This window comes from Glandiceps talaboti, chromosome 8 (assembly GCF_964340395.1).
Source record: "Glandiceps talaboti chromosome 8, keGlaTala1.1, whole genome shotgun sequence".
Lineage (NCBI taxonomy): Eukaryota > Metazoa > Hemichordata > Enteropneusta > Spengelidae > Glandiceps > Glandiceps talaboti.
Window position 1 is genome coordinate 8,547,340 of NC_135556.1, and position 15,516 is coordinate 8,562,855.

General features: G+C 37.2%; 1 protein-coding gene across 1 annotated transcript; it reads right to left on the bottom strand.

Moving 5' to 3' along the window:
* Positions 1 to 3,895: 3,895 nt before the first annotated feature.
* On the bottom strand, positions 3,896 to 7,930 carry LOC144439130 (histidine N-alpha-methyltransferase-like). Its single transcript, XM_078128399.1, has 4 exons — positions 7,723 to 7,930; positions 6,640 to 6,783; positions 4,821 to 5,024; positions 3,896 to 4,221 (listed from the first exon to the last, which is right to left on the bottom strand). Exons 1-4 carry the CDS (start codon positions 7,928 to 7,930, stop codon positions 3,896 to 3,898), a joined length of 882 nt encoding a protein of 293 aa, XP_077984525.1.
* Between the last annotated feature and the right edge of the window lie 7,586 nt (positions 7,931 to 15,516).

The window sequence follows — 15,516 nt, forward strand, 5'->3', positions numbered from 1 at the left end:
ATGTAACACTATGTAACATAATATAATCTATGTTGGTTAATCAGATGTACTTTCTATTAAGAATATACATAAATGATGGAGAATAATGATTTCATATAAGTCAATATGTTTTTTTTAGTCATCAACTTGATACCTATGGCAGTTCTGTTTCTTTTGAAGTACTGTTACCAAACAATGAGTTATACATGACTTGAAACCAGATCAGGTCAAATATGTAGCAAAGATTACACAAAATGTACAAACTTAGCTTGTATCACTTTAATGTATATATTATGTTGATGAGTAGTGTGTAGGTGCGCATACATTCGATAAAAACAATTTTAATATTTGATACTCAAAATAAGTTTTTTTCACGGATTTTTTTATTTCATACTTAAGTCTTCCAAGGTTTTTCCATTGCGAACAATTAAACAATTCGGATGACTTATGCGGTGTCACGTGCAATCGATTGCTGCTTTCATTTTGTAAAAAAAAAATCAATGAATGACAAATATGGTATTTGTCCATACATATTCAAGAATTGGCTGAGTGAAAAAAGAAATTGGTCATTTCATAAGTTGTTACAATCAAGTTGAAGGATGGGTTGAGTATTGAGTATAAACATCTAGCAATTCGTGCAAACTTCCAACTCTGTATACCATTGTTATCTTTTCTGTTCTGTATTTCTGAGTTAACTCTTGGTTTAAATAAACACTGTCGTAATCTTAATAAACGTTTTCCTAACCACATTATTCAGGAGATGTTTGTGCAATTATATCTACACTTTGGTTTGCATTACTGTAACATCAAACTGCTTGTTGACATAGGGAGGTGGGGGTGGGGGTGATAATTTTGTCAAAGACTGTACAATTAAAATCAAATTACGATTACATTTACTTATTCTTACAACACACAAAAATATACGTGTTATATTCTAAATTCGTTTCAGCATTGCCAAAGCACACTTTCTGTTTTCATCCATCCATTTCTCAACCATGACCATTCCACTTTTCTCCATAGTATCTTTGAACTGATCCCAGGTCCATTTTAAACTCATGTTTTCCAACTCGTGAGTATACAATACCTCTCCTTTCTTGAATGTTATGTCGACATCTACCACCCCTGGAATGACAGAAATATATTTGATGAGAACGTTACCTATACTTCCATTTTGTTCTAACACTTCTCCATGACAACGACTCACTACCATCAAAACTCGGAGTTTCACGCATATTGCGATCATCAGACACCAGGTGTCTGATGATCGCAATATGCGTGAAACTCCGAGTTACACCCAAGAAAGAGTTCCAGTACTACCAAAACTATATATATATATATATATATATATATATATATATATATATATATATATATATATATATATATATATATATATATATATATATATATATATATATATAATATATATATAATAGGCTTTAGAATAGTACTGTGACAAAGCCTCAACGCATTTTCAAATGACCGGTAGATGACCGGTAGATGACTGCTCCTGAGATTGAATTTCTTTCAAATCATAAGCAAAATCATGGCGCCCCCCTCCCTCATCACACACCATCAGAATTGTCCTGTCCCTCCCCTTTCGCACCCCAAATTTATTTCATGCCACCCCCCCCCCCCATTTCTCCCCAGGGCCCACTGCCGTAAATTCTGTCCGCAGCCTTATTCAACATAGTCAGATGCCCTTATAAGTTTATGGTAAATTAACCACAGAAGTTATTAATGATTCAAATATAGATGACCTGTGGGGTATGTTTAAGTCTACACTACTATATATACCTAGTAATATGTTGTCTACTAGGTTTTCATTACCATAGGTTAATCACAAAATTAGAAGACAGATACGCATGAAACAGAAAATATACAATAAGGCAAGAGCATCTGGTAATTATCATGATAAAGATAGTTTCAAGAAGTTCCGTCGCCAAATAGACAGAAACATCCGAAAGGAATATCGTCGCCATATCAAAGAAGACATCTGTGGGAGTCTTGAGTCAAACAATACCAAACCATTTTGGAACTTCATTAAATCGAAAAGACAACAAACATTTGGTACAGCGTCCCTTACGGGGAAAGATGGTAAACTCGCGCAATCAGCTTCTGAGAAGGCTGTAGTTCTCAACAACCAGTTTACATCAGTTTTCACTGTTGAAGATACATCTAATCTTCCACTTTTGGACAAAAGTGATACTCCCAACATCCACAATATCACAGTCAATACTGAAGGCATTTTGAAATTGTTATCGTCTATCAAAGTCAACAAAGCTACAGGACCTGATCACATTCCGGCAAGAATTTTCAGCGAATGTCGTCATGCTATTGCACCAATCTTTACTAAACTTTTCCAGAAATCCATTGATACAGGTTTACTCCCTTCAGACTGGAGAGAAGCATTTATCTCACCAATCTATAAGAAGGGAGACAAATCAAATCCAGCTAATTATAGACCCGTTTCATTAGCGTCAATCTCATGCAAACTACTAGAACATATAGTTCACCACCACATAATGAACCATCTTGATCAGTTCAACCTACTCAGTGATCTACAGCATGGTTTCAGGAGAGGTAGATCATGTGAATCTCAGCTTGCACTAACAGTTGATGATTTAGCAAGAACACTGAATAGTCAGGGTCAGACAGACATTTTAATAATGGACTTTAACAAGGCATTTGATACAGTTCCACATCAACGTTTACTACATAAACTACACCAAATGGGAATTACAGGTTCTATTCACTCATGGATTAACAACCTTTTGACTCAACGTTTTCAAAAAGTAGTACTTGAAGGCTCCCAGTCTACCAGTTCACCAGTTACATCAGGAGTTCCGCAAGGAACTGTACTAGGACCACTACTTTTCCTGATATACATCAACGACCTACCATCATCTGTCAAATCACACGAGCGCTTGTTTGCAGATGACTGTATCTTATACCGACATATAAAATCAGTGAAAGATTGTGAAATCTTGCAAGAAGACATCAACAAATTAACCAAATGGGAAAAGGACTGGCAAATGGGATTCAATACAGCAAAGTGTTTTGTCATGAATATCACTCACAAAAGAAATCAGTTGCAACATAATTATAAAATGGGAGACAATATTCTCAGAATTGTAAAGCAGCACTCCTACTTGGGCATTGCATTGTCACATGACCTGGAATGGAAGCACCACATCTCAAATATCACATCTAAAGCATCAAGGATCCTAGGACTACTACAGAGACATCTACATGACTGTCCTCCCAGTACCAAACAAACCGCATATATGTCCCTTGTACGACCGCGTTTGGAGTATTGTGCAAGTATTTGGGACCCTTACACCAAAGTTGGCAAAAATGCTGTTGAAAAAATTCAACGCAAAGCAGCTCGATTTGTCACCGGAAACTACAAGAGGGAGGCCAGTGTATCCGATATGCTACGGAAGCTCCAATGGCAATGCCTTGAAAATCGCAGAGCAGTTAGCAGACTAACTTTCCTATGCAAAGCTACAAATAATCTAGTTGCTTTTCAGGATGATAAACTACCAGAATCATCATCACGTTCTACTAGGGGAAGTGTACCTGGTTCTTCTTTCATATCGATCATCGCTAAGAAAAACTGTTACAAATATTCACTTATTCCTCGGACAATTCCAGAATGGAATCTCTTACCATTATCCATTCAACAAGCAAAGACAATAGACGGTTTCAAATCTGCCCTCTCCAGCATTGATATCACCGATCTCATAGATCGTGCTCACCTGAACACGGGTGAGATCTAAAGGACGCCGCCAGCGTTACGCCTGTGTGATGATAATCCTTTTTAGGATGTTTACACAGTATAGAAATAGAAGTAGAAGTAGAAGTCTCTTCGCACCTCGTGCACGTCTGGATTCTTTCTCAATTCATACCTATCCTATACACGTTTCTCTAGTTCTATGTGGTTAAATTTTCCCAACCTACCCAAGTGAATAGTTTGATCCTTCTTACTCGTCAAACCATTCTGGACATAGTGAGGTTTATCGATTATTCCACACATGTCGTCACGTTTAACGTATTTGAAGTGCAAGCTGAAGTCGTCCATTTGAAAGTTGGCATCGAAATCACGGTTTAGTTGGGTTAAAGCGTTCATATTAAAGGGCACCATGAATTTGTTCGCAATAGATGGATCATTATACATCTTTACTGTGCCTTCCTCGTCTCTTACCAAGTTGATTCCAACAAGAAATCCATCGTTAACATCTGACAAAAGAGAACACGTCATAGTTTATAAGATAAACAAAATTGTGTATTATATGAACAGCCAATCATTACGTACTGTGAAATAAGCCGCGCCCACGCACTTCGAATTCACGACTCTAGAGTCTTTAGAGTCCTGACACCACACCCTGTAGTTGCGAAATACGTGGGCGGGCATTAGCCCCAGCTAGACATATGTCGTCCTACCCGAGGCAGTCCCGAGTCCAATCTAATTAAAATCCGATGTAGATGTCGGCTAATCGTTCATTGCTATTTTACCTTCGTTATTTTGCCTGAATTGACCTTCGTGGTACATGTTTACGTTTTTATCCTGATCGCCTCCTCTCCATCTGAACTGGCGTCCATGTCCACGCCGTTCTGCTCAGTGAGCCACACAGCCAATCAGGTTGCATCTTACTTGTCATGGGCATACACATTGAATATCAACAAACACTCGGTTACAATACACAGATCACAGATACAATCATGAACATATCGATTTTCACACATGACAGAAAATAAACAGTAAGTGAAAAATTGTCTACTATACTGGTAATGAAACAATCTGGAGAACTGTAGACATGTATAGTCGCATAACTTACCCATAGCATCTTTGATTTGCAGTAGAAAGGACTCCATTTTATGTATCGGTATGTTATTGATACTGCTTCCAATGAACAGAATGAGCTTCTTTTGTTTAATACCTTTCAAGTAATCAATTCCTTCGAAATAGTCACCAGTGAATTGTACAACTCGCAAACTGTCGTATTTGGTCCTCAAACCCCGTACGGCTTCTTCCATATAACCTGGACAAAAACATGAAAAAGTATAATTATAATTAAAGGATAACGAGTCCTGCATAACCTCTTGTGATTTAGTCTAGTTCCATGACGGAGAGTATACACGTTCACACATTTTTACCATTTAGTCAAGCCTGTGACTCTCGCACAGAATTCTGTGTTCCCCCCAACGTTGTTGCCTCCCCAAATGATTTTAGTTTAAACAGACTGGAGGTGAAGTCCTGGTTGGACATTTGCTTATCATATCAGTCCTAGAAACATGAGAATGATGATGACAGCTTGTCAATTTGTGATGGATTACTACTGACATGTGCCGTTTGCACTTCACTGACCTTGTGGTCGAACCACTATTAACGCCTTGAGTTAGGGCTTGACTAGACAGTAAAAGTGTGTACACTGTCCGTCATGGAACTAGACTACTTGTGATTTGTTGCGCTAAATGTTCCCGTTTGCGTTATTCCAACTCCCTTTGTGATTAACACTAACAGTACTGAATCTCCATGGGCTCAGCATGGACTCGAAGTTAACTCTGAGAAATGAGCATTTGCATAGCTTATGTCAGAACTGACTTTTTACATGCGTCTTTGACCGGAAGTATCGTTAGCACCAGAAAACGAAATTTGTCGTCTTTTCGTTAGAAGAACCCCGACTGTCTGAGATTGATTTTTTGCTCTGAGTAAATTTCATAGACTATTACTAATTCAATTTAATTTTAGATTGACTGTATTGTAACTGTACAAAAAGTGGTTTTCCGCACTACTTGTAACTAGAGGTAATGCGGTGGTGGGGGTGTTATGTATGTGTGTGTATGAGTATTATCTGTCTGTCTGTCTGTCTGTCTGTCTGTCTGTCTGCCTGTCCCTTGTATACACGATAGATAAAAGACAACTGGGCTGAATGTAATGAAATTAATTAATAGTTACTGCAAGAGTTGATTAGTGTTCAGTTAAGACCCGTGCAGTATCTAGCCAAATTTTTCCATAGTTCCATAATTATGAGTGCCGAATTCGAAGTGTGGCGAGTCATTATTTTTACTATGTAAAAAGGTGTGACTTGTCCTGGGCCTTTGGTCTAAAGCTGGGGTCAGAATTTACGGCAGGGGAGCCTGGGGAAAATGGGGGGGGGGGGGGGAATGAAAAATTGAGGGTTCAAAACGGGATGAAAATTCTGATGGTCTGAAATATTTTGCTTGTGATTTGAACCATATTAAACCTCAGGAGTGGTCGTTTACCGAGTAAATTAAAATATTTCTCGCAACTTTGCCGCAATACCTTATTGTATTATTAAGTACTGAGTTGGGCGACAGCCATGTGAATGTATTTGTGTCTTCCTATGTCTGTCTATCTCTCTATTGTCTCTGTCTCTCTTTCTGACTCCCTCTCTTCACAGAGAAATAAGAGAGAGGGAGAGAGAGACAGACTGGAAAGAGAGATACAGACAATGTTTTGGTGCAGAGAGGGTATGATAAGCAAATTTCATGCCCCCTCCCCAGCCGTAAATTTTGACCCTAGCCGTTTACACACACACACACACACACACACACACACACACACACATGATGGCGAAAATTATTTTTATAATGAAGTAACTAAATAAGTATAAATTGTTTAATTTTTTTTACCTTCAGCTATGTCAATTGGTATGAATGTTAAAGACTTGTTCTTTTTCAGTAATTCTTCTATGAAATATGTCGTCTTTGTACAGCTGCCCGCTCCAAGTTCTGACAACACTTCAACGGGCTGTTCCAAAGACGAAACAATGTCACCTATTAGAAAAGAAACAATACTTTATTACTACTTGTAAGGAGAGGTAATTGCAGTAAGGTGGTTGTATGGTGTGTGTATTTGTCCGTCCCGATGTATACACGATTACTCAAAACTTACTGGCTTTAATAAACAATGTTGTGGTACACATCTTTGTTACAATTACCCAGCAGCTGGTTACATTTTGGACATGATCCATGCACTAAGTAGCTAAAATATGGCCACACTTCCACATTTAGTTGTGCTGATGAGGAAGGAGCCACACCTTTCTATTTACCCCTTTCTCCTCATTTTATATTCTCGAAAATATTCTACCATGATGAACGACAACCATAGTAGTGAAAACAATACTACTCAAAGAATGAAGAAAATGTTTTTTTTAAAGCCATAACGATGATGGAAGGTACATTTTGTAAGGAAGTTTGACTGGATTTTGCCCCTCCCCCGGCCTTTTTTGGGAGCAAAAGGCCAAGGGGCAACAGGCCGGGGCAAAAGGACGGGGAAGCAACGGGCCAGCTTTTCCACTACATGTATTATTGCAGTTCCACTCGCGACTGTATTCAGTGAGGAAAATGGAGAACGCAAACACAATTTTGTAGTTAACATATCTGTCAAACAAAGTGGGATCATTATTGACATTGTTCGTGACTACCATAGTATCTATATTTGATGTATTTTCAATAGACTTTAACGCTAATTTTATAGTATTTTCCTCTCAAGACACAAAATAACAACAATATAAGAAAAAGGAGATAGCGTTACGTGTACCAAATAAAGTTTTCTTGTCTTTGTTAGTTTTTATCAAATTCCTAACATTTTACATGTGTAGCCAATTCATAAAATAACGCGCCAGCATATCAATCCAACTCTTGTTACCTTAATATTAAGGTACTATGCGTTCCCTTCATACATGCCCTGCCATGTGTTTCGGAGAATCTTACCTACATGCTCTTTCATGAGAGAAGACTCTGTCCAATACATATGGTAGTAAGGATTTTCCATGGCGTGTTGGTCAAAGAGTTTAGATCCAAATGCGTCATACATATACCAATGAGGTACATATTTAGGGGTTGACAATAACCCCGGTAATATTGCAGTAACTATCTTGTTCTTGGATGCCTCCTGTTGGTGAGAAGTGTTGACATCCATGTCCCTAAGCAAATAAACAAAATAAACATACAAATAAACATACACCACGTAAATACTAATGGGCAGTTGATGGTACATCTACAGATGAACCTCTACCAACATTCAGTACATAGCCTCCAATACAGAGAGATGTCACGTCTAGTACAAATACTGATAGAAAATAGAAATAGAATAGTATATCTATAACTATATGAACACAATAATTTCACACCCACAATTTTGGAGTAGAACATGTCAGATCAAAAACACACTGTTGTATATTCGATTTTCAGCTTCCTCTAGGATACCAGTATTGAAAATTGCCGCACTACTGTAGATGTACCAAAATGCACTTCTGGACCAGTTATGTCATTGTATATAGTGCTCAATCTGGGGTTGAATTGATTTTATTTTCTCGTCTCGCTACGTAGCGGATTGTAGCGGAGGTAGCCAAGTAAAATGATTGTTTAAAACTGATTCAACCCCATATCTTGCACTAGATGTGACTATAAAGCAACGCTTATTGGAGTTTTTATATAGTCAATTGATGTAAACTCGCAGGACAAATAAACAGACAAAAAGAACCATACCAGATTTGACCTGAAAGTGTCCCAATGGTGAGGTTGCATTAAATATGATAATACATGTATTTCGCTAAAAATATCGTATAGTACACTCATGAAACATACATAAATAAATAAAAATAAAGCCATTGCATATTATTGGTAGTGAATGACTGATGGATATAGCAAAATCTGAGAATTTACATTATCGAGAGTAAGAATTTGGGTCACTTTCTAATTTTCAATTTTATAAAAAAAAAATATAGGAAATAGGTTGACCACGATTGGCCACGGACCAAATAATGTTGAATTTAGGCATATAATATGGTTATTTTTTGATATATTAGTGTATGGAATATGTAAAATAAACTTTGGTGTCTTGTCATTAACATTATCTTTATCTTATCCAGCCTTTGTGGAGACCAATACAATTATTTTTGGTATATTCGAAGTCGTGGTTCCTACACAAAGACAAAATACAACATTCGTTAATTCATGTTATTAGTCATGTTATTTTGATGAACTAATCAACGTAAAGACGGTTTGGCTTACAGTGATTATTGTTACAGTATTAAATACTCTAAAAGGCAACATCTTTTACCTTGATTAATATAAATGAATGATACATGATTTGTGCATTTGCAATTTTAAATTACTGCAGTGGAGAATATCCCACTGCTTCCTAAAGAATTGTTGGCATGTGTGATAAGGTGAGATTTTATTCCACCATAGATCTTGGAGGGGCGTCCATCAAGAATGGTGTTCTGTTCAAGAATGGCGTTCTGTTATTTGAGTTTGTTGTAGCGATAGTACGGTGGCCCAGAGATGACATAGGAGCAATACATTTGTGGAAGAAATAATTAATTTTTTGAGAGCAAAATATTCAGTACAAGGATAAAACATTTCTTTCATAGGACAAAACATAATTATTTTGGTTCAAAATAGAAATATCAAAGCAAAAAGTTCAAATTTGTAAGACAAAACTTCCTTTTACAAAGCAGAAAATTTATTTGCATAACAAGATTTTCACTTCCAATTTTTTTTTTTCAGATCAAAATTTTTTTTTGAGGCCGAAACTTTTTTTTTCCAGATCAAAATTTTTTCCAGTGCAGAATTTTTTTTTTGCATAACAGGATTTTTAATTTTTGAGGCCCAAACTTTTTCCCCCAAGAATAAACTTTTAATTCTTTAAAGGAATCTTTTAATTTCAAGAGTAAACTTTAGTACAAAAATGTCACACCCCAAGAACAGACTTTGAAATTCCAAGTCAAAACAAAATTTGATGGTATGAGTTACATTTAATTTCAATATGTTCAATTTAGTTTGAACTGCTCAATTTATTCTTTGGGGGTGTATAAGGGACCGGACAGAATTTACGGCAGGGGGTGGGCCTGGGGAGAAATTATCTCTGACTTGGTTTTTTCCTGGCCCCCCCATCCACTGTGACCAAAATTTCACAGACCCCCCTTTCAAAAGTATAAAAATTTCATGCCCCCCCCCCCCAAAGAAAAAAAGAAAAAAAGTGCACAATATCCTGCCCCCTACAATAACTGAAAATAGCGCAAATATTGCGTTGCCGCACAACTTCATGTTCAGGGCAATGATAGATATATAATTTTTTGAAGATTTAAAGTTGTAACCAAAACAAAATTTTCATACCTAATTTCCATCATCATAATCCAGCCATCCTATGTTGACAAGTATGGCAACATCCTAATCAAACTTTAAAGGGATGTGTCTACAAGGTTTTGTACTTCTTTATTTTGTAAAATCAATTTGGAACCAAGTCATACCAATGTAACATGTTTAACTTTCTTGGTTGTCTTATTGTAATATTTTAAACACAAGCTACATTCAGTTTATATGGGTAGGTGATGAAACAGCTGTCTTACAACATATTACATAATCAAGTCATAAACCAAACTGGCCATGCTACAGGCTTTACCACCAGAGGAAATAGTAAAGTAAACATTATAGTTAATTAACAATGTACTGTTCTCACTGTGTCAGCTATTAATGAGGACAAATCTACACATTCTCAACAAAGTTAAGCTCAATCTACTGGGTAATTTCAGAGTTGAAGATTTTGAGGAAAAGCAATGATATAGAATAACATTTCTAGAAACATCTCACCAAGTTTCAAACTCATTCACTTAGTACTTTTTGAGATATAAGTTTTTGACCAAAATTCACATTTTTACACCTTAATTCCATATCACTCATGGAATCATGGTATGCGTAACATATCTTCGTCCATACATCCCTAAATGCATTTCCATTAAATTTCAGCCCAATCTGCTCAGTGGTTTTGGAATTATAGATTTTCAACCAAAGAGACACATTTTTAGCCCTAATTTGCATATCACTGATGGAATCATCCCGTCATGAACAAATCTTACTTTACACCCCCTTAAGAATGTTCCCACCAAATTTCGCACCAATCTGCCCAGTAGTTTCTGAGTTTAAGTTTTTTGACCAAAAATTACATTTTTTGACCCAAATCACACACCTGTGATGCGATCATTTTGATTTGAACAATTTCCCAACTAGACACCCAAGGTAATGGACCCACCAAATATCGTGGCAATCGGTTCAGCGGTTTTTGACTTTAAGTTGTTTACACACACACAGACAGACAGACAGACAGACAGACAGACAGACAGACAGACAGACAGACAGACAGACAGACAGACGCCGGGCGATCCCTATAGCACTACTGAACCTCAGTTCAGTTGTGCTAAAAAGAGTACAAATATTTTTGTTACTGTAGCACAACTGTAATATTTCTTTTGATACTACTATTATGTTACTATTTCAGCCCAAACAACTTAGTAGTTGTAGAGGAAGTTTTTTAGAAAACAAAACAAAATAAAACATTTTGACCATACATGTAATCATACACATGTGGTATAATCTTGTTTATTTCCCAACTAGACACCATAAGTAGTCACCACTGAATACCAAGGCATTTGATGTGGTGGTTTTAACTGTCATCCACTAATACATACACAGAAACACAGACACAGAGTAAACACACATTCACATGCGTGATTTGTGAAAAACTGTAGTGGGGACATTTGTGGGGTGTATCTAAGGACATCACATCACCTACATAGTGTATTCAAATATCTATTTATACTCATAACACAGTAACTATCTAATGTCAGACATTTGTGATGTCATGAAGTGCTAGCAAACTAAGGATTTTATGCACACTGAGGTCTGACAAATATAGCTTTCACTTTCCTACACCAAATGCATTACCAATACACATGTAAATGTAAGACATTTGTGACTTCATGAAAGTGCAAAGAAATTCAGAATGTTGTGGAATACTTAGATGTAATCAATATGCTTTCATTTCCAAAACCATACATATTTAAACCTATAGTGTCAGGCATTTGTGACTTCATGATGGGGACAGCAAATTCAGAATTGTATTCAATACACTGTACAGTGATCAGATGAGTATATACGGCCAGAAGGCAACTACCAAAGTTAGTGCAAAGTCACTGATGAAAAAACACTTAACACCACGCAGACATCTAAATGCTTTACAATATTTAGTACAGATAGATGCATTTGATGATGCTTAGAAGGGAAATAGTTTAATTTCACTGGTTTTAGATAGAAAGAAAACAAGTCTTGCCTCACATCTTCAGACTCTAGTGAGTCTGAGAGTGAAACTCAAGAATAGTGTCAAGGAAAGAAATAAAACACCTATCTAAATTAATCTGGCCAGACGTTTTTGTATTTACATTTTTCACCAAAAGGTCACTTTTTAATATATATATATATATATATATATATATATATATATATATATATATATATATATATCCTTGATGGTAATTACACACTGAAGCTGTTTCCACAGTGCTAAAGTGTATGTATGTATGTATGTATGTGTGTATGTATGTATGTATGTATGTATGTATGTATGTATGTATGTATGTATACATATGTGTGTGTGTGTGTGTGTGTGTGTGTGTGTGTGTGTGTGTGTGAACAACTTGGAGTATATAAGAGTAATTCAGGGTGTATCAAATTAATCTTGAGTAGTGTTTTTATGCTTCACTAAATAGGTACATACAAACGTACACACTTCCATTTTAATACATAAATGAAAGTGTAGACATTCAATATTAAAGGCGATATCAAGTGCTATCTCATGCAATGCTAAATTTTCTAACATATTAATTTTTTTCAATGACAAAATATTTCGCGGCCCCCCCCTTTCAAACCATGAGAATTTTCATGGCCCCCCCTTCAAGCCTCCCATTTTTTTCATGGCCCCCCCAATTTCTCCCCAGCCCCCCCCCCCCTGCCGTAAATTCTGTCCGGTCCCTAATATTAACTATTTTGCATACAAACTCTCTGGACATGACAAAATTCTTTTTCACATGGCAAACTTATTTTATTGGTGGCGGAAGTGAAGTTATCCCACAATTCCTTGGATGATACCCACAGGCGCTCGTGAAGTTGCTAGATCACAGAGAACTACGGCAATGCAGAGCTACGACAGTGTCAGGCTGAACAGTGAGCAACGAAGCTGATTGGTGGACCTTGCCTGTCACACCACCATTCGTGGACTGAGATGATATTAGTATAGGAAATGCAGCAAGGCGCGTTAGCACCAAGCATATTACATGTATCCTCAGACCACTACAGAGAATACTGGTCTGAGATTAGCTCTGGATGTATATGCAACGAGGTTCGACACTAGTCTGAGATATACCGCAGTACCGTAAATGGTTGCCGGCTGAGCTGTATTCTCTATATATAGCGCAGTACCATAATGGACGCCGGCTGACAAGCTAAACACATCGCACGATAAGAATGTGAGAAATTGTTTGTGCACATTAGCTGTGTCCTCAGTCAAACACACATTCAGTAGTTAGTGATCTAGGAAACTCTGCATGGTGCTGTAACACCATAAGTCGGATCCGGATCCGGATCATCTCTCCCAATTTCAACTTGTCCCATTTCAACTCGCCCAAGTGTCAACTCGTCCCAATTTCAGTGCATCGGATTCCTAGACTGAACGTTTGTTATATTTTGCAGTTTACGACAATAGAGGTCTGGTTTTCCTGCCAAAACAAGGGAGGGATAAACCATGGAGGTATACATAAGGTACATAAGGTATACCTTCATGGATAAACCAAACTGAAACGGTTTTTACGTCTTTGAAGACGTAGTATCGTAACGCCTTTTATATTTACCGAAATACATGCACATGTACATCATATTGCAAAGATCTGTATATTACTTTCCTACGTGATTTTGAATGAGTGGGAAGAAATTGGGGCGCGTTGACAAAGGGGCGAACTGAAATTGGGGCGAGTTGAAATTGGGAGGATGTAAATCGCAATCCCATGTCGACCAATAGAAAGTTATGAGTTCCTTAGGACCAGAGACTGTGTAGTGATTTTATTACAACCTGATTGTGTACGTCATGTCATTGACCTTGTGTGTCACATGTTTGTCATTGTTATTATGGTCAGAGTCAGTTGTATTTATAATTGTGCAACTACATTATATTAAACAAAGTTAGTCGTTTGCAAAATACATTCACAATAGCAGGACTTTTACATTTCTCTGTGATGGTAGAATTGGTGCGTGGAAGAATACCGGTAAATACAAAGGCTGGGGTCGGAATTACAGTGGGGGAGGGGAGAAATTATTTTGGTATTTTGGTCAATAATGTTTTCCAACCCCCCCCCTTTTTTTCTGCTCTCAAAAAATGTCATGCCCCCCACCAGAATGAATCCAAGAATTGTTGTAGGCCCCTCCCAGCTACACATATTTTAATGTGTAATTATGCAGTAACCCCCCTTCCACTTCAGAGATGTACTGTATGGTACACTACATTGAACTAACACTGTCAGTAACAGTAGAAATCAACTTAAGTGTCCATATATAACAATGAGAGATTACTTTACAAATATACGCTCCTGATTTGGTCTGAATGTTCAGAAAAGTCCAGAGAGAGAGAGAGAGAGAGAGAGAGAGAGAGAGAGAGAGAGAGAGAGAGAGAGAGAGAGAGAGAGAGAGAGAGAGAGAGAGAGAGAGAGAGAGAGAGAGAGAGAGAGAGAGAGCAAGTGAGAAAGTGAGAGAGAGAAAGCAAGCAAGAGAGAGAGAGAGAGAGAGAGAGAGAGAGAGAGAGAGAGAGAGGGGAGGGAGCGAGAGAGAGCGAGTGAGGGGAGGGAGAGAGAGGGGGAGAAAGAGACAGAGATAGACAGACAGAGACAGCCAGACATAGACAGACAGGCAGGCAGGCAGACAGACATGCATGCACACAGATAATGATAATTATTTTTTATCTGAACGTACATTATATTCATTTTGTTTCGAGTATGTTGTTGGTCGTTTTATACTCTACAATATGTACGTGTGAACAAAAAGCATTGCAAACTCATAAATAATAAACATAAATGTGATAAGTTTGAACGAAACCATTCAAATCATAAATATTAGTCGTCGTCGCTATGGTTTTAGTCCAGTTGAGATGTGACAGTTACGTATGAGAATTGAAATATTTTGAGCCAACATTTTCTACGTAACACTAATAAAAGTGTGGTAACGCTACTACATCATTAAAACACTCTTGTATGATTGTGTGTTGTTTGTTATCGTTGGCAATGCCGTATGTTTGGAAACACTGAACTGAAACACAATTAACGATACACACATACAAATGTATTATCACTAAACAAACAACGGACAACAACTAAAGAACAGATGTTTAAAGAATTTTGCGCAAGGGTTAGACGATTCTGTACAACATTTATTTGGATATGAATGGGGCGATCAATACAACGTAAAATGCATTAAGGTCATCGAGAAAGGTCGTAACCTCTCGTCATTTTCCTACTACCTTAGTACAAATCCTAGCTATGCCATGGACCACATTGATATTGTACGAATAAAAGTGAATGGAGGCGAGTAGACAGTGGCTCACTACTATATCATTGTCTCTTGAGGTTTGATATTTGTATTTATTTAAAAACACATCTACATGTAAGTTCCAGATCAATCAGACAT

Excerpts from the sequence above, each read along its gene's own strand:
- LOC144439130 (XM_078128399.1), bottom strand. The coding sequence starts at position 7,930 with ATGGATGTCAACACTTCTCACCAACAGGAGGCATCCAAGAACAAGATA. Across the intron at positions 6,784-7,722 it reads TCTCATGAAAGAGCATGTAG|GTGACATTGTTTCGTCTTTG; the intron begins GTAAGATTCTCC and ends CTTTTCTAATAG. Across the intron at positions 4,222-4,820 it reads GCAAATCAAAGATGCTATGG|ATGTTAACGATGGATTTCTT; the intron begins GTAAGTTATGCG and ends CTCTTTTGTCAG.